General features: G+C 43.9%; 1 protein-coding gene across 1 annotated transcript; it reads right to left on the bottom strand.

The window, feature by feature from the left end:
• Positions 1 to 2,474: 2,474 nt before the first annotated feature.
• On the bottom strand, positions 2,475 to 14,530 carry LOC309537862 (UPF0547 protein C16orf87). The gene is made up of 4 exons (XM_082233035.1): positions 14,376 to 14,530; positions 6,381 to 6,474; positions 5,103 to 5,285; positions 2,475 to 3,188 (listed from the first exon to the last, which is right to left on the bottom strand). The coding sequence occupies exons 1-4, from the start codon at positions 14,439 to 14,441 to the stop codon at positions 3,070 to 3,072; spliced, it is 462 nt and encodes a 153-aa protein (XP_082089161.1). The 5' UTR covers positions 14,442 to 14,530; the 3' UTR covers positions 2,475 to 3,069.
• Positions 14,531 to 14,639: the final 109 nt, after the last annotated feature.

The following is a 14,639-nucleotide window of genomic DNA, read 5'->3' as shown; positions in this document are numbered from 1 at the left end:
AATAGCTGTTTCGGTTTGCATATTTTCAAAAGGCAAATTTGATTTGGATTTAAATGCATAGTCCATTTTTGCCTCCTGTCCTAGTGTTTCTGCATCTTTCTGTTAATCAGATGTTGACCTCACACTGCCCGAGGCTGTTGGGAGTCCAACAACCACCTGGAATGACACAAGCTTCACACATATGTCACCCATGGTGGCATGCTTGGAAGTTCATAAAATTATGCATGACACAGAAAAAAATGGATAGGAAAGTTTTTCTCCCTGTCTCATAACGGCAGAACTAGCTGGCATCCAATGAAGCTGAATGTTGGAAGATTCAAGACAGAGAAAAGTCCCCCTTCATGCAGCAGTTAAAGTATGGATGCAGGAAGCAGTGATGGCCACCAACCTAGATAGCTTTAAAAGATTGGAATAAATAATGGGAGAGCAGGCTATTGGTGGCTACTAGCCACAATGACTAAGCTCTACCTCCACTGTGAGATACATCTTGCCTCTGAATGCCACTTGCTGATATACACATTGTGCTGCTCTGCTCAGGTCCAGATTGCCGGCTTCCCACCGGCATCTGGCTGGCCGCAGTGAGAACAGAATGCTGGGCTGGATGGATCACTGGCCTGATCCAGCAGGGCACTTCTTATGCTCTTACACTTCAAATTGCTGCTGTTCACAGACGAGAATGTAAATAAATACGATGTTGGTCCTTTTCCAAAGTTGTTCCAAGTTGCCCATATGGATATTGGTTTGGGAGGGGCGGGTAGGGAGAGAGACACATCTTATTAGTTCTACAATCCTATTTCCATAATTGCTCCTGGCCTCAAGTACTTAAAGCAATGGCAAGCTTGCCCGCTTACTGTAAATAAGCACCCGAAGTCCAGCTTTCAAGCTCCAGCTTTCAAGGGCTCAAAGACAACTCAGTGCCAATGTTCTCCATGCACAACGAATTAAAAATGTAGAGGCACAGCCTACAATTTGAAGAGCTGGAGAACTGGGCAGGAAGGTAAAGGAGGGGGGGGGGAGAGAAACCACACAACAGAAACAAAAGCTCCCCACAATGTTATAAATTATAGGCTTTGCTTGCAGGAAGTGAAATGATTTTCCAGTGAAGTCGAGAGTTATTTTTAATCGCATTCGGAATTAAAGAGGCAACAGCTTATTTTTTCCCTGCGGAGAGGTTGGTTTCTTGAGAGGGTTTCCCAAAAGACAAGATATATGCTTTACCAAAGAAATTTGTTTCCATTTTTTAAAAGATCTCATTCATACACATACACACACACACACACACACTGGTGCCTCGCAAGACGAAAAGAATCCGTTCTGTGATTCTCTTCGTATAGCGGTTTTTTTGTCTTGCGAAGCAAGCCCATTGACGGATTAGAGGATTAGCGCTATTAGCGGCTTATCAGCTTATCGGATCAGATGATAAGCGGCTTAGAAAAAGGGGGGGAGGGAAAAAAACCCGCAGGAACTTGCAAGACATTTTCGTCTTGCAAAGCAAGCCCATAGGAGATTCGTTTTGCGAAGCACCTCCAAAACGGAAAACTCTTTCGTCTAGCGAGTTTTCCGTCTTGCGAGGCATTTGTCTTGCGGGGCACCACTGTGTGTGTGTGTGTGTGTGTGTGTGTGTATATATATATATATAAAATTCTGAAAGTTGTTGGAAATTTTGTTTTCTCCATTTGACTGTCAACAGCTTTTAGTGGGATGTTCTGCTTATCCTCATTAGAAAGCCCTTCAAGGCACTCACTTAGCCCACTCAGTCGCAAAGGTCCATGATGCCCCCTGGAAAAAGGAATTCTTATCAGCATGCGAAAGGAAAGCATTTCAAGTAAGCTAAATGCACTAGCAGTACCAGGCTTGAACCCGTAGGTGGCTCACGGCCCAAACTTGGCCTCTGACAGAATTGTGGTGGCCCCAGGCTGTGGACTCTGAGCAAGCTCAGCGGCCATGGAATGACTGTTGGAAGGGGCAGGCATAAAATTAAGAGGGGATGTAACAGTGTCCTCGAAAAGGCAGTGTGTCTTCTAGCCAGCTAGAAAGAGCACTGCATACTGTTGTCTTTTCTTGCAGGCCCAGCTGGCTCCCTCTATTTTCAATGTGTGAGTGTTGTTGACTATGTATCCAAAATGGGACCATCTGCAGATAAGCTATGGAAATACTTCTATAAATAAAACAAACAAGGTTTGCACAAGTGCAAAGCATCTCTAGAAAAAACCTAAAACACAGCCCAACATGGAATCTATACAATCCCCTTCCGGAAGATTTCCTAGCAAGATTTCAGGTCTTCCCTGTTAAAAACTCTTTTAGTCTTCCAGCAAAAGTATGGGTCGTCCCCCCCCCCTCCACACGCTTCAAAGCTGCTGTTTTCGTCACATGTAGATGTATGCATATTTAATCAAACTAGTTTGATTCTGCAGCTGAGATTAAAAGGGGTGACAGTCCAACACAAATGCATCAATGCTTCTGGAAAAAAGAGGAATAATTGATTTTCACTTTATTGCCCATATATCACATTTCTGCTCCGAGCACAAATGATCTATATGCTGACTTAAGAAGCGTTTATTCAGACTCTCTTAAACCGGAAGTAAAAGCACGCTATGGCTCCCAGATCAATTCAGCAGATTAATAAAAACAAACACCAGAATATCGATTTATTAAGAAGTTAGCTTAACTATGTACATGTAAGCTTCAATAAAACTGCAAAATCTGAACCCTATGGTGAAGGAGATTTAAATTAATTAAAACGTTGCATTTTAATTGCAGAAGTGTTCAAAAGAACAGTTTTTAATAACTCCGTTGAGTTCTTCAAGATGCCACGTTCATCAGATTTCGATTTCTTCCCCCCCCCCAAGCAAAGTGCTGGTCGTCTTCCTTCTTGACAATTAGCTGGAACAAGAAGTCTGCATGATCCAAACAGCAGCAGCAGCAGCAGCAGAAGGTCAGCAAGGAAGAGAGACATACAGCCTTCACTAAGGCAGGCAGCAGCATTCCTTGCTGGAGAGGCCACCGACAGTTCGAAATCCACTGCCTGGCTTAAACACCATAGCATGCATAGGTCCTGGGGCCAGGCAATCACAGAATAAGCCTCTGGTTGATTATTTTTCTGTTTATTTCTGCCAAGGCCACGGAAAATACGAAAGCCTTTTCGTCAGATAGGTTTGCATACATGTCAACTTCTTTCTCTTGTTTCTCTGCAGAGAAAGAAAAGGCATTACATAAGCCAAGTATTATTTCAACTACTTTTAAAAAGTGGGAATTGGACACGCAGACGAACACTCTTTTTGCTGTGTTGGTCTAAATATATTTAGCCACATTCTCCCCATGAAGAAAAACCGGCTTGTATAAAACCTGACAGCGGTCAATAATCGCTCTGTTGATTTAAGTCATGCAATTAATTATGCTGTGCACTTTGCCAACATGAAGATTATGTGAAGACAGATACCGTCCTATAAAAGAATGACCCTATATAGGTCTTTTCAGTCATTTCTAGTTATATACAGCCGTGTCGCATAGAGATAAAATGAACAGATTGTGACTCAAATGTATACACCATGAAAAAAGAGGTTTTAACAGTTAATGTTATTAATGTGTCAGGCATTTTTAATCTATAATTTTCAAGGCTTTATTATGAAGTGAAAGTAACAACCAAGTATGAACTCTATTAAAAATAAAAAAACTGTACAAAACAAACAGGGTTCACAGCCATTCTCATAAAATAAAGTATTCTCAAGAGACTACACATTGGATTAAAAAACCAACCAGATACACAGAAAAGACAAAACAACTGTTATGAACAACCATGATCGGCCTGTGATAAGAAACACAGCTGCCAAAGAGAGGCAGAATCCATAAGTTTAGTTTCACCCCAAGATCCCCTTAATTTATGAGCCAATTTTTCAGAAATGAGAACATTACTTTAATGAACCAAATAGTTAAAGAAAAACAGTAATTTTACCAAAACAGACCCCTGTAATTTTGAGACAACCTAAACCTGAAGAAAGGAAAAGCTAGGAGGTATGCTTTAGGTGGCCAGGGGGAGGGGGCAGGATATATTACAAACTGCACTTCAAGTCGGAAATCTTTGAAGTGCTGTAACTCAGCAATTTCTTAGCAGGCTTTCTTTTATTTGTCCTACTTACTGCACTCACAATGGGAGCTCCCCATGGCAAATTATGACAGCTGGGACTGCCTTGATTTTATAATCATCATAATGGCTTCATTTGCATGCCACTGTAAGCCAAACTATGGCTTACCACAGACTGACATGTATGCAGGGTGCACAGGGCGACAACTATAGATGCTTCACTCCTCTCCCACTCCTGCTGCGCTGTGAGTTAAGACACGGCCTAGCTTAGCAACGCATCTGAACCCAGGCTTGTAGTTCGTTTGGGACATGCCAAGGAAAAAAGCATGGTTTGTTCAGAATGAGACAAGCCATGAGCCCAGGTTTGCACGAAACACTAAGCCAAACCATGCCTAGTGTGGTGGCAGCAGTAGGACTTGAGGAAGAGCAAAACAGCCACAGTGGCACAAGCAGGCTGTCTCATTCACGACAAGCCACAGTTTACCACTGGCAAACCACATCAGTGTTTAAGCTTGATCCTCAGCGGTCCACTATATCTGGCTGGCGGTTTGCTGTGGCCACCAGGATCCTGCCCTGTGCCAATGTGACTTTGCATTGTGCCTCACATGAGGCCGGTGACAGTATCCTGCTCCCCCACTCCCTGACCTGCCCAATCTAGATTTGACACTGGAAATGGTAATGGGGTGTTTGATGTTCTGGCCTCTTCCATTCCCCACCCAGTGATTATCTCTGCAAGTAAGAGGCAGCCTCAGAAGCAAAGGTTGGGTAGGTTCACAAGGCAGTCCTGTAAGCATAGCTTATAAAACTAATTTCCTCAGAAGGAAGGATGTTTGCCTTCCCTACCACAACAGTCCCCAGTCCGTTTGACCAAAATGAGGAAATCATCACAAAGGCAAAAACGAAGCTCCCCTCCCCTTCTTCCTCGTGTGTGTGTGGGGGAAAGAAATTCACAGACCCTCACATGCTTGTGGCCTCTACAGCATGCTAAGATCAGCAAGCAGCAGCTCTTAGCCTTTTATACCTCTTTCCTCCTCGTGTTTTTTCGCTGAGGTGGTCTTTGGTCGTCCTCTTCCTCTTCTACTGTGATCCGAATGGCTGTTTGATCTGGATCTTCTCCTGTTTTCTAAATCTTTATTTACCACGGAGTTTATCCTCTCTCTTGTGACTCTCTCTGTCCGTCTCCTCTTAGCTTCACTTCTGCTTTCTGTTTCAACACATTATCACCACCATTATTATGATACTGTACATTTTAAGATCTGCTTCTCTGACATTGCTCAATGTGAGCCCTTTGACTCCACCATAGTGTTTCTCTGCACCACCCCAGCCTCTTCACCCAGCTTTTTTTTAAAGAGATATTATTCACAAAGCATAAATGTCAAAATGAAATTGCCTCTATAACCAGTGATGCTTTTCTTTCCAAATCCAATGCTTCAAAAGATCTCATAACCAAACAGATTCGCCTTTTCTTGCCACAATCCGCACAATGAATAATATCCAAATTGTTGGACCAGAAAGAAAACAGGAGCAGAGGTGTACAGGAAGTAAGAGCAGCTTTTGCCAAGCTGGTGGCGCCCTCCAAATGCTTAGAACTACAATTCCCATCAGAAGGCTGATGGGAAATGCAGTCTAAAGCATCTGGAGGGCAACAGATTGATGGAAAGTGGTTAGAAATCAAAAGGCTGGAAAGGAAGGAAGGAAGGAAGGAAGGAAGGAAGGAAGGAAGGAAGGAACTCATCAAACAGGCAGGAGTTGGCATAAATGAAAAGGAGTACAGTGGTACCTCGGGTTACATACGCTTCAGGGTACAGACCCTGCTAACCCAGAAATATTACCTTGGGTTAAGAACTTTGCTTCAGGATGAGAACAGAAATCGTGCATGGCGGCGCAGCGCCAGTGGGAGGCCCCATTAGCTAAAGTGGTGCTTCAGGTTAAGAACAGTTGCAGGTTAAGAACAGACCTCCAGAATGAATTAAGTTCTTAACCCGAGGTACCACTGTACAAGAGATACAGAAGAAAGTAGAGGAAGGAGGTAGGGAAAGGGTTGGGTAAACAAAACCAGAGGCAGAAAACATTTCTGAACCTCTGTGTCAAAAGAAAACCCACATTTTGCCCAACAGATATGCCAGCAGCAGAATACCCATTACAGCACCTGGACAAAACAGATATTATATAGTAGAGATGTACAGTAGAAGCTGGCACCCAGGGATATCCTGGGGGGGGCACTACTTAATCCTTCCCCTTCAGCTGTACTCTTTTAAAACCACAACAGTATAAGCAAAGCCATCAAGTAGAAAAGTACCTGAGGACGGCAGCCTTTCAGAACGTTTAGCATGCAAGAGTTTTCGACTGATAAATATATAGCCGCACGGACAGGATTTGCATGCAACAGGAACCTGGAAGAGAGACAAAAGAGAAAAGGACTGCATTTCAAAAGAACTCAGCAAAATCAAGTTAAAAACTGCCCCAGGACTGCACTGCTTTACACAGGAACATGAGAAGTTGCCTTACACTGAGTGAGGCCATGGGTCCATCTGTTGGAAAATCCATTACTGATCGAAGAAAGTACTTCTTCATGCAACACTCACTCCCACAGGAGGCAGGGATGGCCACCAACTTGGATGGCTTCAAAAGAGGATTAGACAAATTCATGCAGGAAAAGGCTATTGATGGCTACTGGCCCACAGTAGCAGAAATGCTTCTGAGTACCAGTTGCTGGAAACCACAGGAGGGAAGGGCCCTCTTGTCCTTAGCTCCTACTTGGTTGGCCACTGTGAGAACAGGATGTTGGACTAGATGGGCCACTGGCCTGATCCAGCAGCCCCTTAGGCCCTTATCTAGCACAGCCTTGTCTATATACTGACTGGCAGCAGCTCTCCAGGGATTCAGACAGCCATATGCTAGGAACTGAACCCAGGATCTTTACCATGCAAGGATTATGCACTAGCACTGAGCTATAGCAATTTCTCCCATCTATTTTAGAGTGCAATTATGTGTGTTCCAAACGCTTATTCCAGCCCCCACTGACCATGACCATTGGGCCATGCTGGCTGTGACTGATGAGAGCTTTCATCCAACAATATCTGGATTGCAACGGTTTGGGGAAGGCTGGCTGGCGGGGGGGGGGAGGGAGGAGACAATCTCTTCAATTTTTTTAAATGGGTGAACACTCCAATGTTCAACTACCATCTATGGCTACACAGTCCAAGGAACAATTTTATGACGTCATCTGTGGTTTGTGCAGAATACCTGCTGGTGATACTGATACTTGGGCAGTTTAAGGTTGCAACTCCACTTTCCTGAGAGTAAGCCATATTGAACTCAGTGGGACTTCCTTTGAGTAGACAAGGACAAGGGCTGCGAGCACAGTGGTCAAGCATCCACTTTGAATGAAGGAGGCCCCAGGTTTGATCCCTGGCATCTCCAAGTACGGCTGGGAATGTCCTCCCTCTGAAACTCTGGACAGCTGTTGCTGCTACTCAGTGTAGACCATACTGAGCTAGATGGACCAATGGCCCAGTTCAAAATGTAAGGCAACCTCCCCCCATGTTCCCAAGCATGGGATTCCACTGTAAATGATCTACTCAACTCATTCTGATTCATAAAGTCATTATCTTAACAATAAACGAACCATGCAATAAAGAGGTTGTGCCACGGGAAATGTTAACAAAACAGCATCGTGGCAGAAGGACCTGCTGCCCATTTATCACACCTGTTATTAACAAACCAGGTATTGATTACGTGTTCTACGTCTGGCACAACGAGCACATCGCGAATCTACGCCTGCCAGCTGCCATAGCGCTCGTCGTTGTGCCTGCCGTTAGTCCTGATAAATTTTAATTTTTATTATATTTATTTATACCGAGCCCTTTCCCCAGACCGGGGCTGAAGGCGGCTTACAGGCAAAAAAGTACAAAAACACAGATAAAATGGAAACCGCTAAAACAAAGAAAAAGTAATTAAGCAGTAATGGATTTGAGACAATATATTAAGAATGTATATTAAAAATACGTATTATAATAACAACAACCGTAGCCCTTTCATTAAAAACATGGTATTTCAGATAGCTTTGCTAAAACAGCTTAGACCTAGGCTAAATCAGAATGAAACCTTGAAGCTGTCCCAACCACATATGGGTTTCCCTTTCATGAGCTAATATTAGAAGAACAAATGGTATTCAGCCTCTGCATTTCTTTGAAAAGGGGCAAGAATATTCCTACTGTATGCATCACACTGAGTTATTAGTGCCACCAGAGGTAGGGCTCCGTTTCCTGTGCATGCAGAAACCTACATGCAGATGCAAGTTTACGAGCAGACAGCCCTCATACAGCAGATTATTGCTCTTCCTGGGTCATGCATTATCTGCCAAGGCTCTGCGTTATTCACAATGGGCCCCATTCATGATGAACTTGGAGGTAATTAATTGGATCAAAAAACCCCAAGGCAACCTTCATTGATAATCTCATTCACGTAATTTTTATGAATAAGCCCATTTGAAAAACAAAAATGAGAAAGGCATTCTTCCAGAACACCACTCACACGCAATCTTAAGACTGCAGTGGTATTTATTACTGCTGCTTCCCTTACAAGAGCCAGAAGTCATGGAGCTTCCACATCCAGTGAAGAAAACAGGAAGAAGCGTCCCACCCCCACAACAATTTTCAGAAGCAGTTTCCGAGGCAGCACAAAGTTGCTATTCAGAGAAAGGAAGGAGTTCCATTGCTCATGAAGCGATCTATGCTTGCATACAAAAAGGCTCGCTTCAGTGGAAACACTGATTCCTTAATCGACAACCGTCTATTCTGCCATTTCCAGGAAAACGTTAGCAACCCCTTTTAAGTTAACACCCTGCAGTTCTTTCGGTTGCACTGGCTAGTTTTGATTACAGCCTAGCATGCAGCTACGGTTATGCGCCTGACTAATATTAAAGCTTCTGTCATCATACAGAAGACACAAAATACATTTGCCACTCTCTCAAGGGATCCCCACGAGTGAATGGCCTTCTGTGCATTTTGATATAATGTGGAGAGCGGTGCTCTGTCTGAACCCATATTTGTTGCATGTGTTTTCTCACACCAGTGGGGTTGGCAATCAACCCAGTTAAATATGTGCAGCAGAGGTGAAGAGCCTCAGGCCCAGGGGATGGATGCGGCCCTCATGTCTCTTAATCTGGCTTCCCTAGGCTTCACACCTCAAGTGTCTTTGCCTGGCTGGAATAGGTCCTTAAACTCCGTCTCAGGCCTAGTCCGCATGGAAGAGACAAAGGGTCGTGTGTGTGTCAAAATAAGCCTATCGTAGAAAGGTAACATTCACATTTCTGGTTCCGCCCACTTTTGCCTCTGGCTCGGGCTACCACTGGCCTTCAGAAAGTTGCCCAGAATGCAGTCCTCAGGCTAAAAAAAGTACCGGATTGCAACCTGAGGAATGTGCTTTTTTACATGTGGTGGAGGATTAAAAATGGGTGCTACTTTTGTTAACATTTCATCAGAGGCACTCTATTCAACAGCCAATTTATTTTCCTACCCAAATCTGTACGTCAGCATCTCATAGAGAACTCATACAAATCAGACTTTTCTCCCTTTGGTAAGGACCCCGAAAGTTTCCACCAAAGAACTTGAGAAAAGACACTCTGAGTAGTTGTAAATATTAACCTACAAATTCAAAATAATTAGTGAAGGACCGTATGAAAACAAATAAAACCCAAACTCCTCAATAACACATTTATGCCACAGTAGATTCTCTGCTATTTTTGCTTTCGTCCTGGGCCCAAAAGATGAGAATTTGACTTGTTTAGCTCAGGAAACTATGTCATGCTTAGCTGAACTTGTCAGTGTCAGCAAAGGCCTGCAGACTTAAAGCATGAAAGAGGCCAGGCCACAAAACCTAACTGTATAAAGCTAAAAAAAGGTAACAGCACCACAGTACAATCCTAAACATGTTCATTCAGAAACAAGGACCTCTTCTTCCAGTGGGTCTTACACCTAGGCAGGCCTGTTTAGGACGGCAGCCTGAAAGATTTGCATTAGATCTATTATTGTAAATGTCAGTGGGAAGCCTTCACTCAAAGCAGAGGCATGCTGAAATCAGCCTCGACGTAAAAACCTAATTATTGGAAATGCAGCTTCCTCCAAACAGCAGCAGACTGTCAGAATTAAGATGCACACAACTCCAGGCACTCCTGGATGCAACTGTTAATTTGGATCTGTTTCAGCTTGGCCTAGTTTCAATTCAGAAGCCATCTTGGGCACCCTGATTGATGACTTGTTAACCAGCAGGACAGAGGGAGTGTGCCCTGCCAATTTTCCTGGATCTCTATGAGGCTATATTAGTCAATATTAGTCCTACTAAGAGGAGACCTACCAAAATTAATCAAAGAATCACAGAGTTGGAAAGGACCACAAGAATCATCTAGCCCAACCCTTTGCAATGCAGGAATCTTCCACCCAACATGGGGCTGGAACCCACTGCCCTGAGATTAAGTCTCATGTTCTACCAACTGAGCTACCTGGCCATGACTAACTTGCATTCACCGATTTCAATGGGCCTACTCCGAATATTACTCGGTTAGATTTGACCCTCTGGATAGGGAGTTGAAAAAACAGTGTTTGAGTGATCTTCCACCTCTCTGGAGGGCCCATTTCAGAATATGATACTAAAAGACTAGAATTCAGCTCTGTGGCATTCCCCTCCCACTTTTTACAACCACAGAATGAGATGTCTTCTGAAGGTGGCCGGCATTAATATTTTCACAATTCCCTCCCCTTTTTCTCATATTCACATGTGAGGAAGTGCCGAGTCATTCTCAGAATCAGTTGTGGACTGGATGTCAGCCAATAAACTAAAGCTCACCCTGATAACAAAGAACGTAAGAACAGTCTTCTGGATCAGGCCAATGGCCCATCTAGTCCAGTATCCTATTCTCATAGTGGCCAGCCAGGTGCCTCTTTTGGTAAAACCTTCAAGCAGACTCTCTTCCTCTTGTTTCCGACAACTAGCCTTCGGACGCATTACTGCTGCCAACTGTGGCAGCACAGCACCATGGCTAGTAGCCACTGAGAGCCCTCTTCTCCATGAATTTATTTGCCTAATTGTCTTTTAAAGCCATTCAAGGTTGTGGCCATCACGACCTCCTGTGGGACTTGCACAGTTTAACTACGTGCTGCATGAAGAAGTACTTCCTTTCAGTATTTGTCCTGATGTGCTGTCAAGAGATGGTTCATCTGTCCAACCTGTTTTCGATGGGGCTGCACTCCCGTCAAGGATCAGGAACGCAGTCTCTGGTGACATTGGGTACCTTTCACGAATTGAGTTGGTGCACCAGCTTGCAACCCCACCTGGACAGCAACAGCCTGGCTACGGTTAGCCAAGCTCTGGCACTAACCTCCAGGTTAGGAGACCCTTATTCAACCTCACAGAGCTACAATTCCCTGGGGAGAAGGGGTGCTTCTTAAAGCACTCTTGAGAATTGTATCTCCGTGAGGGCAATGGGGTCTCTCCTGTTAGGCAGGTTAGGCTGAGAGATTGTCAAACTGAGGTGCCGCCGCAAACCCTTTTATCAGGGCACTAACACAACACAGCATGTACGTAATATTAAAAAATTACAGCCGTTAAATGACTAAGCAGCAAGCTAGCCGGGTGGTGTGTTTAAATGCTAAAGATCAGAAGCTGTTTTATAATAAGCTCTCTTTCTTTTTTTAGTTTCTGATTCTTCACAGCTGTGTACCACTAGGCCTTGTGGGGGGGGGGTTTATTCGGCACAACTCTGCCAGAGCACGATGACTACCTCCCTATTACACATTCAGCAAACCCCCTCAGAACACGAAAAAGTGTGGTAAGAGTGAATGGAGCATATGGAAAGAACTGGAGCACAGGCAGAGACAGCAATAGCTATGCAGAATCCCCCACATTTGAGTCAGGCTCCTTCTTGGGTGGTAAGTACAGATTGCACAGAGCAAACTCCTTCCAAAGGCAATCTCTAGGATGGGAAAAAAGGAAACAGAGTTGGCCTGCTTTCACAAGGTTGAAGATCAAGACACAGACGCCAGACACAACTGCATAAACTCCAACATATCCAGAGACAGCTGTTTGTGATGCAGTAGTCTTAGAGGGTAAAATAAACTCTGAGCAGATTCTCATTGGGGCAAGCGAAACAAGGCCTTATAGGGCCACAAGATATCCCATAAGCTACTTACAAACTTGTACTCTCAGAATAACTTTTCCATGCTGTGTAAAATACACCCATCTGACAAAATAGGAACCCTTGCTTTGTGAGGAACTGTGTAGCATTGAGAAGTTGCATCAGGAAAATGCCATAATTAAAAGCAGCTCCACACTTTGCATGGAAAATGTATCTGGTGATTCCCAAAGCATATGCATAAACTGGGGGAGAGAGGGAGCATCTAGGAAACCTGACTGAGACGGGTTTCCCCAAAGGGCATAATGAGGCCTTCAAAGACGCGTCATCCACACTTTACATGTTTGCTACAGTAAACACCCAGTTTACATGCAGCAACATGTTTGTCACATGAAGTGTGAAGCTAAAGCTAGTTAAGTAGTTTCAAACCCAGCTTAAACCCATTAAGCATTGTGGGGAGATGAATTGAACCAACAGATTTGAGTTTGAGTGATTCTGGGCCTACTCAGATCAACTAGATCAACTAAATCAACTTGAAGCTTAAAAGACGAATGCTACCATAATCCAATCAACAGTAATTAATGTGCCCAATAGAGAAACCAGGGGGCCCCAAGACCAAATCCCTACTGAGCTGTGGATGAGCTTAGACCAGTCAGTCTCTCTCAGCACAACCTACTTCACAGGGTTGTTGTGAGGATTAAATGTGGGGGGGCCCTCACTGCACCCCTGAGCAACTTGGGGAAAATGAAAGATTGAAATTAATAAATCTGTAAATAAAAGGTCATAGTGGTAGCAACATGTACGAGCTCTGCCCAGACACATAACATTTCTAAGAGTCAACAACAGTGTTCTGCTAGTATTGACCCCCACCAAGGCAACTTCCAGTATTTTATAATCTCAGTTTTAAGGAGAAAATTGCAATAAGAATCCCCTCAAACAAAACAGATTAAGGACAGAGGAAAATGACAATTAAATATAGCATCTGGGGATTGGAAAAAGAAAAACACAGGCTTCTTTCTTCAATATAATTAAAGTTTCTGTGTTATTTCAACAAGGTATGAAACACACAATATTTTTTACCATACCAATGCTGTGGGGTATATAATTATTTGAGTCTCATGAACCTTTTCACCCAGCAGAATGAAGAACAGCCGATTCTCAACTGCAACACAAGGTGTCAAATGTAAGGATGTTTAGCCACTGAGTGACCTGTTCACAACAGTACCTGTGTGTATATATCTCCAGCTCAGACAAACAATAAATAGGGCAGCAGTGGGCTACATACAGTTGTAAAACCTCAAAACCTCTGCTACATCTTTTGAAAGGAATAGTGGCAGAGTCAAACTTGACTGATATAATCTCAAAACATGGGCAAGAACAAACACCATCATTTACAGGAAGTAGCACAGCAGTATTTTTAAAAGACTAAAATCAATATATGAGTGTACATAAGTCTTCAGTCTCATTTTCAGCTCCTAAGGCTGCAATCTTATACATACTTCCCTGGGAATATGCCCTGATTAAATCAGTAAGACATTCTTCTGAGTAGATGTGCATAGGAGTGCACTGCCAATCCCTAATCCTGTTCATCAGGAAATATTAATATTGCAAGTTCAACAGCCTTATTATTCTTCCATCTGTCACCTCTTCCAGATAACTCTTCAAGAGAACATACTGAATGTATTTATTCAGAACACTCACAGCGCCACAAAATTATATAGGGCAGGGGCTAAAAGCACAGGATTCCTTTATTTAAAGCTTCACAAGTCACCAATCCAAACCTCCTCTTGCCAAGGAACTGCAGCTGCCAACAATACAATGCAATGATATTTGCAGCAAATACTTTGGGGGGGTGTAAAGCAAAATATTTGTTTTTAAATGCATTCTACAAATGTAATAGAATTATTCAGTGCAGGATTTCAGGCTAAGACTTTTTTTTTGGGGGGGAGTGCCATCTTCGTCCTCGACATGCCTATGTGGGCATGCAATGCAATGCAATGCAACGCAACACACCTGGATGCTTAAGGTAAGCTGTTAAACTCAGGATGGAGAAAAAGCACTTGGGGCATTTCGATGAGTCCTCCTTTACCCACAACCTGAGCCAGGGAGGACGTGGTCCACGTTTTCGGGGCGATCTCCTTACTCACACTACTAAAGCCTTACCTGCTGGTCGCACTCTGGGCAGGACTTGGTGGCCATCTTCACTTTCTTGGCCCTGCCTGCAGACATGCTCCTTGCCTGGTCTCGCGCACAGCAGCGGATGCTACTTACTGCTCAGCTTGCAAAGGAGACACAGAGAGACCGAGAGCGAGCCGCCCCTCCCACCTGGATGGAACTAAGCCCTCGCGCCAATCACAGCCAGTAGCAGTCGCCGCCACGCGCGCGCGCCTGCCCACACTCACCCCTCCCTCCCCTTCTGTGCGCGCG

This window comes from Podarcis vaucheri (genome assembly GCF_965113315.1).
Source record: "Podarcis vaucheri genome assembly, chromosome: 7".
Classification (NCBI taxonomy): domain Eukaryota; kingdom Metazoa; phylum Chordata; class Lepidosauria; order Squamata; family Lacertidae; genus Podarcis; species Podarcis vaucheri.
This window is presented reverse-complemented; position numbering and strand designations above follow the sequence as displayed.

Bases quoted from the DNA above. Each gene is read 5' to 3' on its own strand.
- LOC309537862 (XM_082233035.1), bottom strand. From the start codon at position 14,441: ATGTCTGCAGGCAGGGCCAAGAAAGTGAAGATGGCCACCAAGTCCTGC. The intron at 6,475-14,375 runs GTAAGGCTTTAG...TCTCTCTTCCAG, and splicing joins GCCCAGAGTGCGACCAGCAG to GTTCCTGTTGCATGCAAATC. The intron at 3,189-5,102 runs GTATAAAAGGCT...CTTTCTCTGCAG, and splicing joins AAAACACGAGGAGGAAAGAG to AGAAACAAGAGAAAGAAGTT.